At 42.9% G+C, this 22,908-nt stretch overlaps 1 protein-coding gene across 6 annotated transcripts in view; it reads right to left on the bottom strand.

Moving 5' to 3' along the window:
* Positions 1-4,466: 4,466 nt before the first annotated feature.
* Positions 4,467-22,908, bottom strand: part of banp (BTG3 associated nuclear protein) — a 91,179-nt gene continuing 72,737 nt past the window's right edge. For all 6 annotated transcript variants that reach the window (XM_029758782.1, XM_029758777.1, XM_029758778.1 and 3 more), the window contains 2 exons: positions 21,867-22,010; positions 4,467-8,200 (listed from right to left, as the gene is read on the bottom strand). In XM_029758782.1, the coding sequence (XP_029614642.1) occupies positions 8,084-8,200; positions 21,867-22,010 (261 nt within the window). In that variant the 3' untranslated portion in view covers positions 4,467-8,083. The remainder of the gene's footprint in view (positions 8,201-21,866; positions 22,011-22,908) is intronic.

Genomic DNA, 22,908 nt, shown 5'->3' with positions numbered 1-22,908 from the left:
TTGTCCTAATTAAAGAAGCAATAAAACTGGCCCTCTTTAGACTAGTTGAGTATCTGGAGCATCAGCATTTGTGGGTTCAAGTACAGGCTCAAAATGGCCAGAAACAAAGACCTTTCTTCTGAAACGTATCAGTCTTTTCTTGTTCTGAGAAATTAAGACTATTCCATGCGAGAAATTTCCAACAAACTGAAGATCTTGTACTGTACATCGCTGTGTACTACTCCCTTCACAGAACAGCGCAAACTGGCTCTAACCGGAATAGAAAGAGGAGTGGGAGGCCCTGGTGCACAACTGAGCAAGAGAACAAGTACATTACTGTCTAGTTTGAGAAACGGACGCCTCGCAAGTCCTCAACTGGCAGCTTCATTAAATAGTACCCGCAAAACGCCAGTCTCAACGTCAACAGTGAAGAGGCGACTCTGGGATGCTGGCCTTCTAGGCAGATTCCTCTGTCGTGTCTGTGTTCTTTTGCCCATCTTCATTTTTTCTTTTTATTGGCCAGTCTGAGATATGGCTTTTTTTTCCAACTCTACCTAGAAGGCCAGCATCCCGGAGTCGCCTCTTCACTGTTGACGTTGAGATAGTAATTTACAACATTAAAAATGTCTACTGTACACTGTATTTCCAATCAATTTGATGTTATTTTTATGGACAAAAAATGTGTTTTTCTTTCCAAAACAAGGAAATTTCTAGGTGACCTCAAACTTTTGAACGGTAGTGTGTGTTTTACCTTTATTTAACTAGGCAAGTCAGTTAAGAACAAATTGTTATTTTACAATGACGGCCTACCCCGGCCAAACCCTCCCCTAACCCGGACGATGCTGGGCCAATTGTGCTCCACCCTATGGGACTCCCGATCACAGCCCGGGATCAAACCAGGGTCTGTAGTGACGCCTCTAGCACTGAGATGCAGCATGGTCTGTTTGGGTTTGTGAACAGAACCCCAGGACCAGCTTGCTTATGGGGCTCTTCTCCAGGTTCATTTCTCTGTAGGTGATGGCTTTGTTATGGAAGGTTCGGGAATCGCTTCCATTTAGGTGTTTGTAGAATTTAACGTATCTTTTCTGGATTTTGATAATTAGCGGGTATCGGCCTAATTCTGCTCTGCATGCATTATTTTGTGTTTTACGTTGTACACAGAGGACATTTTTGCAGAATTCTCCATGCAGAGTCTTAATTTGGTGTTTGTCCCATTTTGTGAATTTTTGGTTGGTGAGCAGACCCCAGACCTCACAACCATAAAGGGCAATGTGTTCTATAATTGATTCAATTATTTCTTGCCAGATCCTAATTGATATGTCGATTTTTATGCTCCTTTTGATGGCATAGAAGGCCCTTCTTGCATTGTCTCTCAGATCGTTCACAGGTTTGTGTAAGTTACCTGTGGCGCTGATGTTTAGGCCAAGGTATGTATAGTTTTTTGTGTGCTCTAGGACAACGGTGTCTAGATGGAATTTGTATTCGTGGTCCTGGCAACTGGACCTTTTTTGGAACACCATTATTTTTTGTCTTACTTAGATTTACTCAGCGCCCAGGTCTGACAGAATCTGTGCAGAAGATCTAGGTGCTGCTGTAGGCCCTCCTTGGTTGGGGACAGAACCTCCATCTCTCTCCATCTTCTCCCACTGCCAGCCACTGGGCTTCCTCTCACCACCATATTTGGTATTGAGTGGAAACGCCAACCGGATGCTTCACATTTATGTACACATCCGGTGAAACACCCGTCTCATTATTCTATCTGTGGCATAATTACAGCTGGTATACAGGAGAACGGTCCTTGCTATCCAGAATCATTGGGATGTCCCTAGCCCCATTGAAGTTGAAATGTAAGGTGATGGTTAGGTAAGGGTTACTGATGGGCTTTCTTGTAATTTGAGTCATATATTCTTATAGGGCCTAGTCTATCACAAATCATTTTTTAGAGGGCTCGATGCCAAACTAGGCTATGTGCGTCCGCATCTCACTCATCACTGCATGTTTAGGCTACTTCGCCCAATCCAGGTGTGAAAATAAGGCATTTTGAACAGATCTTGCCTCAGAGGATGCAATGTTAAAATATCCAATAATCTCACGTTGAAGTAAAGTAAAACACGTTGAGTTTTTGTGTACAAAAAGTACACAATACAATTTAGATACTTTTTTGGATGATTTTTGATGCGCGGTCCTCTCAAATATGTTTTGCTCTCCTCTGTCTTCGCACTGGGCGCAAACTGGTTAAATCAAAATTGTTTCAACTTAATTTGTCAGTTTATTTTGACGGGCTCTCAACATAGAAAATACATTGGATTTGTTGTTTTGAGGGTGAAATTTCAACCACAGGATTATATCATCATGATAACCAAATTTCAACATATACAAACCTTGTATAAAATATGTTGAATTTTCAACTTTATATCCACTATCAGAAAAGGAAAAAATCAGCTGGGCAGTACCTCCTGGAGAATTGATCTATCTACAGCAACCCTCTGGTCTCCCATCCAAGATTTTAACCAAGCCCAGGCCTGCTTAGCTATGATGATTGTCACTGCCTATTACCACGTGCTATTGTGAGAATTATTGTTGTAGAGTGTCCACTTAAAAACGAAATAGATTTGCTATCAAAGTTATTCCAAGGGGTAGGTTTAATAGAACACTATAGTTTGATTTGATTTAGTCCTATTCTTTTACTAAAATGTTTGGTTGAGATGGAGATGTGAATCCAACATATCAATTATTCATTTGTTGACAAATGGAATTAAAGTCAGTGGCACAGATGGAACCATTCAAGCAGAACATAAATCTCCAACAAATGTTGATATTTGGTTTCATGTCTCCAACTCAACCAAAAATAAAAGTTGGGAATGGGAATTAAGCCAGTTGCTCAGATGGAACTATCCAAGCAGAAGATACATCTCTTTTAAATGTTGATAGTTGGTTGCATTGTCAACCAAACCCAATTCAATATTACTTTTATAATGCAGTAAATAGCCTAAAGTGAAGGCTATCTTACAAACTAATGTAACATTTAACATTAGAATGAGTAACACATCCATGGCCACATTTTCAGGTTATTGTAACCATACATTTCTTGTGATGTTATCATATAAAGCATTCATGTTCAAGATAGCCTGCATAGGTCCTGTATAGATCTTCACAATTGCGGTAATAATCTGTGCGGAATCTCGAACGACGAAATAAGATACCCGAGATACCCGGTGGGTTGGACAATACTCTTCTCATCAATTATCTTTAAAAAGTATACTCAAACTGTAAAGCAGACAATCCTCCGTCATTCACAGAATTGAAAGGTCAAATGTTTTATGATAAAAAAATGTCAAGAGCGTGGGCGATGGAGAGAAACAAAATTGTGCGGGCTGAGGCCATGTGACAAAAAGTGATAATGGGGCTGGAGTTAGGGGTGGAGACTAGTCGGTCTGGGCAGATGTGATAAAAAGTGATAATGGGGCTGGAGTTAGGGGTGGAGACTAGTCGGTCTGGGCAGATGTGATAAAAAGTGATAATGGGGCTGGAGTTAGGGGTGGAGACTAGTCGGTCTGGGCAGATGTGATAAAAAGTGATAATGGGGCTGGAGTTAGGGGTGGAGACTAGTCGGTCTGGGCAGATGTGATAAAAAGTGATAATGGGGCTGGAGTTAGGGGTGGAGACTAGTCGGTCTGGGCAGATGTGATAAAAAGTGATAATGGGGCTGGAGTTAGGGGTGGAGACTAGTCGGTCTGGGCAGATGTGATAAAAAGTGATAATGGGGCTGGAGTTAGGGGTGGAGACTAGTCGGTCTGGGCAGATGTGATAAAAAGTGATAATGGGGCTGGAGTTAGGGGTGGAGACTAGTCGGTCTGGGCAGATGTGATAAAAAGTGATAATGGGGCTGGAGTTAGGGGTGGAGACTAGTCGGTCTGGGCAGATGTGATAAAAAGTGATAATGGGGCTGGAGTTAGGGGTGGAGACTAGTCGGTCTGGGCAGATGTGATAAAAAATAAATAATCTTGAATGGCATTAATCACTTGCACCATGTATTTTTTTCATGTAATCTCAACTGCAATCCAGCTCATTCGGTTCTGCTATTAGATGAAGCACAGTGATACCACATTAATCTGTTGTATAAATAAACAAAATATCTGGCATTGTATTCCCATTTAAACTTTGCTGTGCTTTTAAATGGTTGAAAGCGCATTGATAGACATTTGGGTGAAAACTAAACCAAAAATCTGACAATGTTTTTCCATTTGGTTGTCCTTTTAATAAATGGTTGTAAGCATAGTGATAACACATTGGAAATTCAACTAACTCTTGACTGTCTTTTTGCGTGGGTGAATATAGGTTGTAATCTCTGATCACCGTCTCAACCAAATATTACCAAGTTAACCATGTTGAAAATACGTGGTGTGCCCAGTGGGTTTGGCCTGGCTTACTCAAATACTCAATATGCATATTTCCTCCTTCACTTCACTGATGCAACACAATTGAATAGGTGTAAGCAATGGTTCAACTTTAATCACAGTTTTCACCCATCATGTTATATTGGCAATTACTTCAAGGGAAAGAGAATTTATAGGAAAGAGAACTTAACACACTTGATTATTCCCATTAGAACGGCAGGTTTCTTGATAGTTAACCTGCAGCTGGTACGTCTTATTGCCTCAGTGCAGTCCTGTTGTTGGTCTTCACTCTCCAGCCTGCAGTCAGTTGGATAAATAATGGGAGCTGGAGTTCCTCAGACTCTCAATGATCTCTATTTCTGGATGATCAATGTACTGGTCATGTCCCTGGACAACTCCACACAACATATGACATTTCCAGGCACTCAATCACCCAATTCTCTAATCAAACCAGCGTAAACACAAACACCATGAAAACACTCACATTTACTCATTCCCTAGTTAACATACAAACAATATTCACAAAATCCCCTTACATAAGACATTCATTCTACAGGTATACAGTATTTCAGAGCCTGGGAGATGTAAAAGGGGTGGTGAGGAAATGTGTTAGCCATAAACAGTGACTCCTCTGCCCTGGTGTTTCAGCTGAGTGTGAGCCAGCCGTCAGAGACATCCTGGCTCGGGGGGGCTTTGTTTTTACAAGATTATAACAAGTGCTGATTTATTTCCCTGGAAACCCTTCATGTTTGGCTTTTATTTTTATTATCATTTCAGTCCAAACTATGTTCTCCGCATTTTACGTATCTCAGGATAATCCTTATTGTAAACCTTCACTAGGGGGGAGATTTCCAAGGCATAGAAGTGGATAGTTCCCTGGTAGCCTGGTCCCAGAATGTGCTTCAGCCAACTCCCCTGACGGCCATTGTCATGCCGTACATACAACAAGGAGTTGGCTAAGCACATACCGATCTACGATCAGGCTGGATGGGCCTGCCATCAAAAGAACATGGGAACATGTAGGTAGGTGTTGAGAGAAGGGAGTCATTTCACCCTCTATTATTCTGGTCTCTGCCCATTTCTCCCTCCTTTAAACTCAGCCACCCCATCCCTCCATCATTCATCGCTGTTTTTCAGCAGATTACTGTGGCGGCGCCCAGAAGGCCCATGTCGTTGCCGTGGCAACCACTCCAGTCCCCTGGCCAGGGCCCAGGGTTATAAAAAGTGAAGGGTCCAAGCCGTTACATCCAAGGCTGTTTCCTCAGCTTCAGGAAAGAGGACGGCCAAGTCCCCCTTGGATTTACAGGGATGGAGGAAGGGGGGAAGAGCAGACCAGGGGGAGGCAGGGGCTGTCCATGCCAAGACTTACTGCTCCACAGTGTCAAATAATGTGACAGTCAGAGATAAAGAGGAAAAAGAGTGAGACAAAAAGAGAAACCAAGTGGGATTGAAAACAGAGAAGAGGCAGAGTGGAGGCAGCCAGACACAGAGAAAATAAAAGGAAACAGTGGAGAGATGTTTTTATCAAGTTCTGCTCTCCGAGTACGACTGGTTTTTGCTGTCGCTCCAAAATACACCATTACATCACACAGTGCGTGGGAAATCTCCCTGAAGCACGAAAATGTTTTCCGAAGAGCTCCATTTATCTCCTCTTAGATATTCATCACTGGAACAGAATCGTTCCTGACACATAAATGCTGTGTGCATGCACTCACAGAGAAAGTGAATGCTTTGAAGGTAGGAAATTAGTGAATACATTATCAGTAGAATTAATCTATTTGAGCTGACAAAGTGTGGAAACTTACATCAGATAACATAAGCCATCCAGTAATGTTAATGCACTGAATGTGTACATTTTAGTAATTTAGCACACTCTTATCCAGAGCAACATACAGGAGCAATTAAGGGCACGACAGAGTTTTCACCTAGTCGGCTCGGGAATTCAAACCAGCGACCTTTCGCTAACTAGCCCGACGCTCTACCACTCGGCTACCTGCCGCCCCAGGTATATTCCACCCTGAGCATGTCTAACGCTATCAATCTTTATCAGTGTATCATGGTTCTTTGTAGCGTTACAATACATTGATACTGTTTGTTTACCTGCATTGCATTAGATGGAAGACAGACCAACACGAGCATCGGCCATGTGCAGTAGATCACCTGCTGAGTGTCGACAAACACTGGACATTCAAAATGTAGAATTTTTAGGTAATTCATAGAAAATAATGGCTGATGTTCTGTGGTCAGAGGCGATAGGACGGCTACCCGCTTGCACACAGCCGTCATTTGTGATGGTTTGTCTTCCCTCTTAAAGAGGATGGGCCTTTTGAGCACATTGAACACTGTTAAAACAGTATTGCACAACATTATTGAACTCAATCGCAAATTGAAATGGCATAACACAGACTAGCTCTAAAATAGCACAGCAATAGCATACCATCACACACCATAGACCCAAACACCCAAGTGCATTAAATAACACTCCCCTTATGAAAAAAACCACATGAATTTCACATGATCACATGTGAAGTGTTCTGAAAACACATTTTCATGTGAAGCTAATGTAATAACATGTGACCCCCTTACTCTCTCAACATCTCCACAGAAGGATATTTAAAAATACATGTCAAAGTCAACATCTTGAACATTTTGGAGCTTGTTTTGGAGTTTGTCGACCACTGTCTATGGAGAGGAGATGAAAATACCATTGAAATGCAAGAGCAAAACACACATTTGTGGCAACCACAAAACATTTTATTCACACGAATGTATCCTTCACAGAAATACAGCAGGAAAAACAAAAAAAATATGTTGGCTACTCTACATGTAACTCATTGTCATGTATTATCATGAACATCATCTTTGCTATTTCGTGGTTGTCTACCTCCAACCAAAGCTCCGCAAACATTTAGACGTGGTACAATTATGTACATGGAACAAACAAACAAAAGCTATGTGGGTTAACCAATATGAAATAAAGCTAGGAAAAAATGGCAAAGAAAGTAAGGGTCCATCCCAGAAATGATGTACAAACAGAGAGAAAGAAAAAAAGCCAAAGAAAACTCAACCATTAGTAAGTACCGTTAGACTTGTATTACTTTCCACAGCAGTCCAGCATGACACGATTGCAGGATGCTAGAGAGGAGAACAGTACAGTATTGGTTGTGTGAAGTACAGGTCCAGGGGGTTAGCCTAGCCTACTCTAACCCCTCAAGAGAGGGATATTGAGCTGAGCGGCTTAACTTCTAATAGCTCCATGCTTTTCCAGAGTTGATGTAAACATTTCACGCTGATGCTGAGGTGTAGGTAGTGATGGTCTGCCTGAGCAGCATCCTTTATGGGTAGGGTTTAATCCCCTGCACTGTGCCCAGGCCAGGTCTTCTGGTCCTCTTTTGATGACGACAATGTGAGTTAACTAGTTCTTGATAGAAGCTATGAAAGCCTGTGTGCTCTATGGACATTTCCATACTGTTGGTTGACAATGAACAAGTGGTTGCTGGACCAAGTCAATATAAAATAACAAAACCACTTCTCTTGATCTCTTCTGTTGTTCTTTTGACATTTTCTAACTTTCTCTTATTTATTTAATTGTATATTTAAGGGTCTGTCTATGGACTACCTCCACTTCTCCATCCCTTCCACCTACACCTCTGTAACTCTGTCGTAGGGTGCTGGCCATCTCTCTCTCTCAAGGCCCTCGGTGGCCCTTATGTCCCCACAGAGGTGACGATCTGCACCACCTCCCCGTTCTCCCCCGCTGGCAGATGGAGGGATCCCTCCTTCACCTCCATCTCACCCTGCATTGCTGGGGCCAGCTCAGCCGCCTGGGAGGGGAAAGGGGGATTGAGGAGATGATTGGGGAAGAAACAAGGGAGGAAGAGGAGTAGGAGAAATGCATTAGTGGATGTGGGGAAAGAGACGGGAGGGAGAGAGGGGATGAAAGAGAGACAGTGAGAAAGATAGGAAGTCAGAGAAGAGAGAGTCAGTGGAGGAGAGCGGAGGAAGCGGAGAAAAATAGAAGGAGAAAGAGAGAAAAGTTATAAATAAAAAGCAGACATGTTATCTCCTGGGCCAACCTCAGATCAGAGAGGCATGGAGATGTGGAATGGGTAACCCCCAGTAAAAGATGAGAATAGTCAAGGATGAGTCACTGTGCTAGGAGAGAAAGAGAGGACCACGTCTGGTCTGGTGAGTCATTCCTTCCAAGCCGAGATGCCAAAGTTCTCCCCAACAGCACACCTGCATCTTTTAATCCTCCACTCAAAACAGCACAGCGTGTGCTCACACAGGCTAGTGCGCACAGGTGAAGTGTCTGGTGCACCAGACTAGCCAACACAAGACAAAGGTGAGTGGATACCATCTGGTGTCTGATCTGGACAACAGTATTCTATCCACACTGAAGGGGTTTCACTAGATTAAAACAAACTCTCTTGACATCAGTAACAGCCATGAAATTGGCCCTGCAACAGAAACATCTAGCTACAGCATCCAACCAAACACACCTAATAAGTTTTAACATATCACACAAACAGGATCGTATTCATTAGATCACACCATAGCAGTTTTTTCAGCTGAAAACGAAAAGAAGCGGTTGTAATTGAGCAAGCACAGGTAGTACCTCCTTGTTTCAGTCAGCTTTCTACCGTTTGGTGCATAATGAATACGACCCAGGTGTCCAACTAAAACCTTTCCTATTCCTCTCTCCATATGATAGCCAATTGTTTTTCATCTGGCATATAACAGATGCCTCTGGCACTGTATGAGAATCCCGCCCGGGACCAGACCCTGTTGGGTTGTAGTAGGGCCAGCCATAGACTTGACCCGTGTCTGAACCATCACAAGGCTAATGTCAGAAATGTTAAACACCGATCTGTCAAGAGGCGCCGCCAAACCAGGGCAAACAACAGGCCTTCCTATTCTGAACTATTATCTTATTTGAGTCTGTTTTTTTACTTTATTTGATATAGCTTGTGTAATGGAAACTATTGAATAAAGAGAGTGGGGGATTTTTTTTTAGATAAATAAAGGAAAAGCTAAAGCAATTCATCAAGAGCTCGTAGTTATAAATGCTCCCATATGTTCGGGAAAACAGATTAGAGCGAATCGCTCGTGTTCAACACTTTTTAGGGAGAGGGGAAAAAGCGGTTGTGACCTTTCCCTGACCTTTGAACTGGAAAGGTGGCAACCCATCGGTAAGTACTGGTCATTTCAGGGGCGACCTTGCACTTTACCTGACTGATAGTGTACATCTCCTCACAAGCCTACTGTGTATTTGATTTGCTCAATGTTTAAAGGCCCACTCTGTGATATTTGCAGCCTTTATTTTTATTTTTTTACTATTCATCTCCATCTATGAATTTGAGAGTTGTTAGCCTACATTTCTACAATCTCAAACCCTCAGCTTTATAGCAAAACCAAGTAGCATTTTGGTGGCCACAGTTTTGAATTCAGAAATAAGGAGTGGGACTTTGTTAAAAGACAATGGATTAGAGTTGTCTCACTTTGAGTAGCCTAACAGAACAGCATGTGGGCTGTTCAACAGTTGTATTCTCTCCCCTTCCTGGTCCATATGCCCTTGTTGAACACAAGATGCTTCATTTCATCTCTTGGGAGAAGGAAATTGGAGATTGATCAGGGCCCAGTCAACTTTGTTGATTTCTATCAAGCTGTCAGTGTACAATCAACCGTTAGAATAAATAGTGAAGCTCTTTAAGAGCCCATTCACAAAGTGTGCACAAACAACAGTCTGATTCCTGCAGAGAGAGAGAGAAAAATAGAAAGGTGAAATGGAACCAGAGTGCAGCTGGGGTGGCAATCATGTATACATACCTATGGCGTGTATATATATTTATAAACTCTGTGGTTCGAGCCCTGAATTCTGATTGGCTGACAGCTGTGGTATATCAGACTGTATAACAGAGGTATGACAAAACATTTATTTTTACTGCTCTACATACGTTGGTAACCAGTTTATAATAGCAAAAAGGCACCTCGGGGGTTTGTGGCATATGGCCAATATACCACGGCTAAGGGCTGTATCCAGGCACTCCGCATTGCGTCATGCTTAAGAACAGTCCTTAGCCATCGTATATTGGCCATATACCACACCGCCTTATTGCTTAAATATATATACACACTACCGTTCAAAAGTTTGGGGTCATTTAGAAATGTTCTTGTTTTTGAAAGAAAAGCATATTTCTTGTCCATTAAAATAACATCAAATTGATCAGAAATACAGTGTAGACATTGTTCAGGTTTTAAATTACTATTGTAGCTGGAAACAGCAGATTTCTTTTAATGGAATATCTACATAGGCGAACAGAGGCCCATTATCAGTAACCACTCCTGTGTTCCAATGGCACGTTGTGTTAGCTAATCCAAGTTGATCATTTTAAAAGGCTAATTGATCATTAGAAAACCCTTTTGCAATTATGTTAGCACAGCTGAAAACTGTTGTTCTAACTAAAGAAGCAATAAAACCGGCATTCTTTAGACTAGTTGAGTATCTGAAGCATCAGCATTTGTGGGTTCGATTACAGGCTCAAAATGGCCAGAAACAAAGACCTTTCTTCTGAAACTCATCAGTCTATTCTTGTTCTGAGAAATGAAGGCTATTCCATGCGAAAAATTACACAGAAAATGAATATCTCGTACAACGCTGGGTACTACTCCCTTCACAGAACAGCGCAAACTGGCAGTAAGATGTCTCCATGGTCCCATGGTGTTTATACTTGCGTACTATTGTTTGTACAGATGAACGTGGTACCTTCAGGCATTTGGAAATTGCTCCCAAGGATGAACCAGACTTGTGGAGGTCTACAATGTTTTTCCTGAGGTCTTGGCTGATTTTCCCATGATGTCAAGCAAAGAGGCACTGAGTTTGAAGGTAGGCCTTGAAATACATCCACAGGTACACTTCCAATTGACTCAAATTATGTCAATTAGCCTATCAGAAGCTTCTAAAGCTTCCAAGCTGTTTAAAGCTCTGTAAAGGCACAGTCAACTTAGTGTATGTAAACTTCTGACCCACTGGAATTGTGATACAGTGAAATAATCTGTTTGTAAACAATTGTTGGAAAAATGACTTGTGTCATGCACAAAGTAGATATCCTAACCGACTTGCCAAAAATATAGTTTGTTAACAAGAAATTTGTGGAGAGGTTGAAAAACGAGTTTTAATGACTCCAACCTAAGTGTATGTAAACTTCAGACTTCAACTGTAGATCTTCCATTAAAAATCTGCCGTTTCCAGCTACAATAGTCATTTGCAACCTTAACAATGTCTACACTGTATTTCTGATCAATTTGATGTTATTTTAATGAACAAAAAATGTGGTTGTCTTTCTAAAACAAGGACATTTCTAAGTGACCCCAAACGTTTGAACGGTAGTGTATATATAAACTCAGCAGAAAAAGAAACATCCTCTCACTGTCAACGGTGTTTATTTTCAGCAAACTTAACATGTGTAAATATTTGTATGAACATAACAAGATTCAACAACTGAGACATAAACTGAACAAGTTCCACAGACATGTGACTAACAGAAATGGAATAATGTGTCCCTGAACAAAGGGGGGTCAAAATCAAAAGTAACAGTCAATATCTGGTGTACTGCAGTGCAACTCCTCCTCATGGACTGCACCAGATTTGCCAGTTCTTGCTGTGAGATGTTACCCCACTCTTCCACCAAGGCACCTGCAAGTTCCCAGACATTCTGGGGGAATGGCCCAAGCCCTCACCCTCCGAACCAACAGGTCCCAGACGTGCTTGAGATGGGATTGAGATGCGGGCTCTTCGCTGGCCATGGCAGGACACTGACATTCCTGTCTTGCAGGAAATCATGCACAGAACGAGCAGTATGGCTGGTGGCATTGTCATGCTGGAGGTTCATGTCAGGATGAGCCTGCAGGAAGGGTACAACATGAGGGAGGAGGATGTCGTCCCTGTAACGCACAGCATTGAGATAGCCTGCAATGACAACAAGCTCAGTCCGATGATGCTGTGACACACCGCCCCAGACCATGACGCACACTCCACATCCAAATCGATCCCGCTCCAGAGTACAGGCCTCGGTGTAACGCTCATAACTTCGACGATAAACGCGAATCCGACCATCACCCCTGGTGAGACAAAACCGTGACTTGTCAGTGAAGAGCACTTTTTGCCAGTCCTGTCTGGTCGGTGGGTTTGTGCCCATAGGCGACGTTGTTGCCGGTGATGTCTGGTGAGGACCTGCCTTACAACAGGCCTACAAGCCCTCAGTCCAGCCTCTCTCAGCACTGATGGAGGGATTGTGCGTTCCTGGTGTAACTCGGGCAGTTGTTGTTATCATCATCCTGTACCTGTCCCGCAGGTGTGATGTTTGGATATACCGATCCTGTGCAGGTGTTGTTACACGTGGTCTACCCCTGCGAGGACGATCAGCTGCCCGTCGTGTCTCCCTGTAGCGCCGGCTTAGGCGTCTCACAGTACGGACATTGCAATTTATTGCCCAGGCCACATCTGCAGTCCTCATGCCTTCTTGCAGCATGCCTAAGGCACGTTCACGCAGATGAGCAGGGACCCTGGGCATCTTTCTTTTGGTGTTTCTCAGAGTCAGTAGAAAGGCCTCTTTAGTGTCCTAAGTTTTCATAACTGTGACCTTAATTGACTACCGTCTGTAAGCTGTTAGTGTCTTAACGACAGTTCGACAGGTGCATGTCCATTAATTGTTTATGGTTCATTGAACAAGCATGGGAAATAGTGTTTAAACCCTTTACAATGAAGATCTGTGAAGTTATTTGGATTTTTACGAATGATCTTTTTAGACAGGGTCCTGAAAAAGGGACGTTTCTTTTTTTGCTGAGTTTATATACAGTTGAAGTCGGAAGTTTACCTGCACTTAGTCATTAAATTGTTTTTCAACCATTCCACAAATTTCTTGTTAACAAACTATAGTTTTAGCAAGTTGGATAGGAAACCTACTTTGTGCATGACAAGTAATTTTTCTAACCATTTTTTACAGACAGATTATTTCACTTATAATTTACTGTATCACAATTCTAGTGGTTCAGAAGTTTACATACACTAAGTTGACTGTGCCTTTAAACAGCTTGGAAAATTCCAGACAATGATGTCATGGCTTTAGAAGCTTCTGATAGGCTAATTGACACCATTTGAGTCAATTGGAGGTGTACCTGTGGATGTATTTCAAGGCCTACTGTCAAACTCAGTGCCTCTTTGCTTGACATCATGGGAAAATCAAAAGAAATCAGCCAAGACCTCAGAAAAACAATTGTTGACCTCCACAAGTCTGGTTCATCCTTGGGAGCATTTTCCAAACGCCTGAAGGTACCACGTTCATCTGTACAAACAATAGTACGCAAGTATAAACACCATGGGACCACGCAGCCGTCATACCGCTCAGGAAGGAGATGCGTTCTGTCTCCTAGAGATGAATGTACTTTGGTGCAAAAAGTGCAAATCAATCCCAGAACAACAGCAAAGGACCCTGTGAAGATGCCGGAGGAAACAGGTACAAAAATATCTATATCCACAATAAACCGAGTCCTAAATCGACATAACCTGAAAGGCCGCTCAGCAAGGAAGAAGCCACTGCTCCAAAACCGCCATAAAAAAGTCAGACTACGGTTTGCAACTGCACATGGGGACAAAGATCGTACTTTTTGGAGAAATGTCCTCTGGTCTGATGAAACAAAAATAGAACTGTTTAGCCATAATGACCGTCGTTGTGTTTGGAGGAAAAAGGGAGATGCTTGCAAGCCGAAGAACACCATCCCAACCATGAACCACGGGGGTGGCAGCCTCATGTTGTGGGGGTGCTTTGCTGCAGGAGGGACTGGTGCACTTCACAAAATAGATGGCGTCATGAGGATGGAAAATTATGTGGATATATTGAAGCAACATCTCAAGACATCAGTCAGGAAGTTAAAGCTTGGTCGCAGATGGGTCTTCCAAATGGACAATGACCCCAAGCATACTTCCAAAGTTGTGGCAAAATGGCTTAAGGACAACAAAGTCAAGGTAATGGAGTAGCCATCTCAAAGCCCTGACCTCAATCCTATAGAACATTTGTGGGATGAACTGAAAAAGTGTGTGTGAGCAAGGAGGCCTACAAACCTGACTCCGTTACACCAGCTCTGTCAGGAGGAATGAGCCAAATTTAACCCAACTTATTGTGGGAAGCTTGTGGAAGGCTACCTGAAACGTTTGACACAAGTTAAACAATTTAAAAGCAATGCTATCAAATACTAATTAAGTGTATGTAAACTTCTGACCCTCTGGGAATGTGATGATAGAAATAAAGGCTGAAATAAATAATTCTCTCTACTATCATTCTGACATTTCACATTCTTAAAATAAAGTGGTGATCCTAACTGACCAAAGACAGGGAATTTTTACTAGGATTATATGTCAAGAATTGTGAAAAACTGAGTTTAAATGTATTTGGCTAAGGTTTATGTAAACTTCAACTGTATATATATATATTATATATATATTATATATATAATATATATATATATATATATATATATATATATATATATATATATATATATATATATATATATATATATATATATATATATATATATATAATATCACAAACAAACCCCAGCCTGGTCAGGGAGGGAGAAATTAATCAATTTAGGATGTCCATTGTTCCAAGAGAGGAACAGGGGTACGGTGGGACAAATTAGAGAGCTGACAGAAAGAGACACAAGTGGCGACCGAGGATGCCATACCTCATACAGCTACACTGAGCAAAAAATATAAACACAACAATTTCAAAGATTTTACTGAGTTACAGTTCATATAAAGGAAATCAGTCAATTGAAATAAACTCATTAGGCCCTAATCTATGGATTTCCCATGACTCCATACGGATATGCATCTGTTGATTACAGATACCTTAAAAAAACGGTAGGGGTGCGGATCAAAAAACCAGTTAGTATCTGGTGTAACCACCATTTTCCTCATGCAGCGCAACACATCTCCTTTGCATAGAGTTGATCCGGCTGTTGATTGTGACCTGTGGAATGTTGTCCCACTTCCTCAATTGCTGTGCGAAGTTGCTGGATATTGGCCTGAAATGGAACACGTTGTCGTACACGTCGGTCCAGAGCATCCCAAACGTGCTCAATGGGTGACATGTCTGGTGAGTATGCAGGAAGAACTGGGACATTTTCAGCCTCCAAGAATTGTGTACATGTCCTTGCGACATGGGGCCGTGCATTATCATGCTGAAACATGACGTGATGGCGGCAGATGAATGGCACAACAATGGGCCCCAGGATATCGTCACAGTATCTATGTGCATTCAAATTACCATATCCCCACCGCCACCATGCGGCACTCTGTTCACAATGTTGACATCAGCAAACCGCTCGCCCACACAACGCCATACACGCTGTCTACCATCTGCCCGGTACGGTTGAAACCGGGATTCATCCGTGAAGAGCACACTTCTCCAGCGTGTCAGTGGCCATCGAAGGTGAGCATTTGCACACTGAAGTCAGTTACAACGTCGAACTGCATTCAGGTCAAGAACCTGGTGAGGACGACTAGCACACAGATGAGCTTCCCTGAGACAGTTTCTGACAGAAATTATTTTGTTGTGCAAACCCACAGTTTCATCAGCTGTCCGGGTAGCTGGTCTCAGACGATCCCGCAGGTGAAGAAGCCGGATGTGGAGGTCTTGGGCTGGTCACACGTTGTCTGCGGTTGTGAGGCCGGTTGGACGTACTACCAAATTCTCTAAAAACAATGTTGGAGGCGGGTTATGGTAGAGAAACTAACATTCAATTATCTGGCAACAGCTCTGGTGGACATTCCTACAGTCAGCATGCCAATTGCACACTCCCTCAAAACTTGAGAAATCTGTGGCACTGTGTTGTGTGACAAAACTGCACATTTTAGAGTGGCCTTTTATTGTCCCCAGCACAAAGCGCACTTGTGTAATGAGCATGCTGTTTAATCAGCTTCTTGATATGCCACCTGTCAGGTGGATGGATTATCTTGGTAAAGGAGAAATGCTCACTAACAGGGATGTGAACAAATTTGTGCACAACATTTATAGAAATTGTATGAAACATGGGACCAACACTTTACATGTTGCGTTTATATTTTTGTTTAGTATAGTTGCCCAGAAGAGTGATAGGTGGTGGGGCACGATACTCTCTGCACATGCCTGCATTTAGCCAGCAGAAAGTATACAATCACTCACTCTAAATGAACAAGACTCAAATTACTCCAACTCTGGGTAGGATTGGCATTTCTACAAACAGCATAACAACAAATACATTTTAAAGAGCCAAAGTTTTTTTTAGGGTCCTATTTTTTATAATGTTGCACAGCATGAAAACAATGCCTTTGCTAAGCATGAGACGAATCAGCGATACCTATAAAAAAAAACATGCGACTTCAGTGAAAAGTGAGCAAACCGAGCATTATGGAGGATGTGACATTTAACATGGTTTTGGAAAAACAGAGGAAAAAACTGAATCTCCTTCGTTTCTGGACGTGCCAAGCTGGCCACTTAAAGGAGGGCCTGCTGTGGGTGCATGTGCACTCTTCCTGCTTTCAACACATGGCTCCCAGTCTCCGAGCTCAACCATCAAGGGATTCAAAGCTAATCTAGTAATTATTACTTTCCTCTTTCTGACGCTGCGTCTGTGCATTTCACATTGTTAAATGACTGTTTACTAAACACCAGCTGTAGGACTGAAAGGATAAGGGCATTAGCTTTGAGTGAAAGCATTACAATAGGGAGAATAGCTGTGCATTGAGTACCTGTAAGCAGTTTGATGAAATTGCTAGGTATTACGCTGGTATTTCGATTTCAACATGTCAGTAATTATAAGAAGAAATATGGCAGCGCGCCGCATAGCCAGTCTTACTGGGAGACTGCACAATACAGTGAGGGAAAAAGTATTTGATCCCCTGCTGATTTTGTACATTTGCCCACTGACAAAGAAATGATCAGTCTATAATTTTAATGGTAGGTTTATTTGAACAGTGAGAGACAGAATAACAACAAAAGAATCCAGAAAAACGCATGTCGAAAATGTTATCAATTGATTTGCATTTTAATGAGGGAAATAAGTATTTGACCCCCTCTCAATCAGGAAGATTTCTGGCTCCCAGGTGTCTTTTATACAGGTAACGAGCTGAGATTAGGAGCACACTCTTAAAGGGAGTGCTCCTAATCTCAGCTTGTTACCTGTATAAAAAACACCTGTCCACAGAAGCAATCAATCAGATTCCAAACTCTCCACCATGGCCAAGACCAAAGAGCTCTCCAAGGATGTCAGGGACAAGATTGTAGACCTACACAAGGCTGGAATGGGCTATAAGACCATCGCCAACCAGCTTGGTGAGAAGGTGACAACAGTAGGTGCAGTAGAACTGTCAATCTCCCTCGGCCTGGGGCTCCATGCAAGATCTCACCTCGTGGAGTTGCAATGATCATGAGAACGGTGAGGAATCAGCCCAGAACTACAAGGGAGGATCTTGTCAATGATCTCAAGGCAGCTGGGACCATAGTCACCAAGAAAACAATTGGTAACACACTATTCCATGAAGGACTGAAATCCTGCAGCGCCCGCAAGGTCCCCCTGCTCAAGAAAGCACATATACTACATGCCTGTCTGAAGTTTGCCAATGAACATCTGAATGATTCAGAGGACAACTGGGTGAAAGTGTTGTGGTCAGATGAGACCAAAATGGAGCTCTTTGGCATCAACTCAACTCGCCGTGTTTGGAGAAGGAGGAATGCTACCTATGACCCCAAGAACACCATCCCCACCGTCAAACACGGAGGTGGAAACATTATGCTAAGGGGGTGTTTTTCTGCTAAGGGGACAGGACAACTTCACCGCATCAAAGGGACGATGGACGGGGCCATGTACCATCAAATCTTGGGTGAGAACCTCCTTCCCTCAGCCAGGGAATTGAAAATGGGTCGTGGATGGGTATTCCAGCATGACAATGACCCAAAACACACGGCCAAGGCAACAAAGGAGTGGCTCAAGAAGAAGTGGAGTGGCCTAGCCAGTCTCCAGACCTTAATCCCATAGAAAATCTGTGGAGGGAGCTGAAGGTTCGAGTTGCCAAACGTCAGCCTCGAAACCTTAATGACTTGGAGAAGATCTGCAAAGAGGAGTGGGACAAAATCCCTCCTGAGATGTGGGCAAAGCTGGTGGCCAACTAAAAGAAACGTCTGACCTCTGTGATTGCCAACAAGGGTTTTTGCCACCAAGTACTAAGTCATGTTTTGCAGAGGGGTCAAATACATTAAAATGCAAATCAATTTATAACATTTTCGACATGCGTTTTTCTGGATTCTTTTGTTGTTATTCTGTCTCTCACTGTTCAAATTAACCTACCATTAAAATTATAGACTGATCATTTCTTTGTCAGTGGGCAAACGTACAAAATCAGCAGGGGATCAAATACTTTTTTCCCTCACTGTATATGTTTGTGTCATTTAAAGAGGAAGTGAGAGACTGACGACTCTATTTTTGGCTGGTGATAAGGAGTCGCAAGTGTCAAAAACACGTTAGTTTGATCAGGTAAAAAGTGGCGGGCTGGCCTTTTCCAGCCCTGACGTCAGGTTCGGCAATTTACCTGTCTGACAGGTGGGAGGGGTGGCAATATTTGAGGCATGTCCTTAAAAACAACCGCAAAAGTGACAATTGCCCTTAAAAACAAGCGCAAAGGACCCATATAAACCAGGGCTTAACGGTAACACAGTTGATAATGGCATGGATTTTGACAACGGAAGTGCACCCTATCCAGCCATGATTCGCAGTGCCCATTGAAGGAGAGATGTGCCGGTAAATCTCATATTTAAAAACATAAAAACACGATTGGCTTCTCCCCATTTTTAGTTCAATTTTATTGAAAACCAAGCATAGCCTACACTCCCCTTAATCAAGGCTGGTTTAGCATTGCATAGTTGAGTCTTTTTATACTGACCATTAGCCAAAAGTAGCCTATGAATAAAGGGTTTTTAAATGGTCTACTGAGTGTGCTTTGAAATAGTTTGTTCTCCATGCTTTTTCAATATTCATAATTCACATACCTGCATTTCGCTTGTTCAAGTAGGCTATCCATCCCCATTTTCAAAGAGTGCCCCTCCAAACTATTCAGTCCTCCTATAATGCCATATCAACGTCAGATTGTTTTCTTAATCGGTCTCGCACATAGACAACAATACAATTGACAGAAGTCTAATATTTTGTATAGACATACGAATGTTATGCATAAAGACATTTAGGCCTACGTGTGCACACAGTGCCATGGAACGAGAAGCGAATTATGATATCATGCTTCGGACCAAATCCTATTTAGAAATATTATTTGTTGGTTTAAAAAATAGATTTGTTTGTTTGTTTTTTAATCAAATTAATTAGAAAGATTCACTGTCCATGGGTTTATGGTAAGAAAGTACATGGCTCGAATGCAATGCACTTTCGTCTGCTATTTCTGGAGAAGTGAAAATACGACATGTTAGATGGTTCCTTGATATTTTGTTCTTCCACACCGAACTCGACAAACCATTTCGGTATGGACCTCGCTTTGTGCACGAGGGCATTGTCATGCTGAAACAGGAAAGGGCCTTCCCCAAACTATTGCCACAAACCTGGAAGCACAGAATCGTCTAGAATATGATTGTATGCTGTCCTTCACTGGAACTAAGGGGCTCAGCCCAAAGCATCAAAAACAGCCCCAGACTATTATTCCTCCTCCACCAAACTTTATAGTTGGCACTATGCATTCAGGCAAGTAGCGTTCTCCTGGCATCCTCCTAACCCAAATGCGTCCATCGGACTGCCAGATGGTGAAGCATGATTCATCACTCCAGAGAATGCGTTTCCACTGCTCCAGAGTCCAATGGCATCGAGCTTTACATCCCTCCAGCACTTGGCATTGCACATGGTGATCTTAGGCTTGTGTGCAGCTGCTCAGCAATGGAAACCCAATTCATGAAGCTCCTGACGAACAGTTTGTGTGCTGACGTTGCTTCCAGAGGCAGTTTGGAATACAGTAGTGAGTGCTGCAACCGAGGTCAGATGATTTTTACGCACTTCAGCACTCAGTGCTCCCGTCCGTTCTGGGAGCTTGTGTGGCCTACCACTTCACGGCTGAGCCGTTGTTGCTCCTAGACGTTTTCACTTCACAATAACACAGTTCATTGGTGCAGCTCTAGCAGGGCAGACATTTAACGAAGTGACTTGTTGGAAAGGTGGCATCTACTTATTTGAATGGGTCTCCACATACTTTTGTATATATACACTGTATTTAGCCATGGAACACGTTCTGATTGGCCAGTGAGGGGCCAAGCCTCGACACACCCGCAACTTGTTTATTCATCAAAACCCAGCCCTTTTGTGCCAGCTAGTGCGACCATAATTCTGGTTCAGAAAATAGGAAAAAATATGACACATCCCCAAACCTATAACGCTAATGCATTAGGTTTGTTTAAATAGAGCCCAGAATGTCCTGGTGTGAGCTCTTAACTGTCCTCAGGTATATTTAGAACCCAACCCTCTATACTTCTGCCTCCCTCCCCTCAACCACCCCCCAAACATCCCTAACACTTGACCAAATTCTCTGTCACATCTCATCTGAACCACCCCCTACACACAAAACCCATAACTATCAACCACCCACTAACCTCCCCTAACATCTGCAAACGCTTACTCCTTCCATCCATTTCCCCCTCACCTCCACAATATCCTACACTAATCCACCCCCCTCCCCTCCAGACCCAGAACCTGTGGTCGCTCCATCAGCCCCTCGCTCTCTCCTGATGTCTGAGAACACCAGTGTAAACCGCCCGCCGCCCTGCCTTTGATACTCTATAATGGCACCATCGGGAATGATCAATGATCTCCTGGGGGATGGATGGATAGAGAGAGAGTGTGAGAGAGGCTATTTATTATGCTTTGTTTAAAAAAACAAAATGCATTGTGTAGTGCGATTGGTGTAGATTAGTGTTGAGGACCTGTTTCACCTCACCGCAAGGGAGCTGTGTTCACTCCCTTGGAATGCTCACAGTCAACTGGGCTGGCTGACTAATCTCCGTACAGCTCTGTAAAGTGTAAACTTAATGTGTTATTTAAAAAAAATGGTATATAGCTGCATTAATATTGCTGGACCCCAGGAAGAGTAGCTGCTGCCAAGGCAATGGGGATCCTTAATAAATACAAATGTAGCCTCTCTGGGTGAGCTCACAGATATGGCCTGGGCTGGGGAGATATGTCTCCCAGGTACGTACAGAATAGCATAGAAAATAGACAATTCTATACACCAAGTATGTTTGACGTCTACTCTACTGGATGTGTGGAAATGGAAATGTCACAGGTGTGTCTCAGGAGTTTGAGCAGACATTAAGTCGGAACCGTAGCTGAGATGCAAAAGAGAAACAGTCAGGAATGCTGCCGTCAGGCCCGCCAGACTCAACGACCGGTTGTGATCCTCACCTGTACAGTAGCGGTGTGGTCGTTGACTTGGGCCAGTTGGACATACTGCACCTGTATGTCACTGGCCTGTAGGGGGGAGCCCTCCACTGCTGTGGCCCCCCCATCAGCTGATGACACCGCTATCAGCTGGGCCCCACGCAGCACCTGACCAGGGGGAGGAGAGGGAGGGAGGGAGGGAGGGAGGGAAAATGATTAATATAAAATGGAATTGGAAAAATGCTCAATTGGAGCAAATATTTATTAGCACAATGGCAAGACTATGATTTGTCTAATTAATCACAAAACTATGATTAATATAACTGCAAGAAAAATATTGCCTCTGGTGAGAGCTTGTGCAAGGGTCAGCCAATGTGTCTGTTTGTACATCAAACATGGCTTCAAACTTTAACACACACACAACCCCTAGCTTTCTCTCCGATGATATCACATCATCATCATCCTCATGAGAGAGAGCAGCCACTATGGTTTTGAAGAAATCTGCTTAGCATTACAGTGCCCACAATGGCACCCTATTATTACCTTTATAGTGTACTGCCATAGGGCTCTGGTCAAAAGTAGTGCACTATGTAGAGAACAGGATGCCATTTCAGATGCAGCCAGTGTTAGCTGCCTCTGCCAACTAGCTAATGCTTTGAATCAAGAGTTTACTGCCAGGATCTGCTCTCTAACTCACTGACTGGCTACACTGAAGAGAGGCCGATTACCAACACACAGCAGACAGAAGTATTTCTGCCCGATCTGATGTGTGTTTACATTCTTTCATTAGACACAGCTATCAGGGTGTAACAAGCACAGGCTAGCACACCGGGACACAGATCACTGAACATGTCACTCTCATTGCCACCAGAAATAGAGAGATAGAAAAAGAACAAAAAGAAAAAGAGGAGAGGGAAAGAGAGAAACATCTAGAGAAGGAGAGAGAGAGGGGAAACCCCTAAACCCTGTTGTGTTGAACTACAGCCAAGCTGTGCCAAAGCTCGGCTTTTAACACACTCACTAATAACAGAGCAGGATAGTACAGCTGCAACATGGTATGGAGTAT

The sequence above is a fragment of the Salmo trutta genome, chromosome 7 (genome assembly GCF_901001165.1).
Source record: "Salmo trutta chromosome 7, fSalTru1.1, whole genome shotgun sequence".
In the NCBI taxonomy this organism is placed as follows: domain Eukaryota; kingdom Metazoa; phylum Chordata; class Actinopteri; order Salmoniformes; family Salmonidae; genus Salmo; species Salmo trutta.
This window is presented reverse-complemented; position numbering and strand designations above follow the sequence as displayed.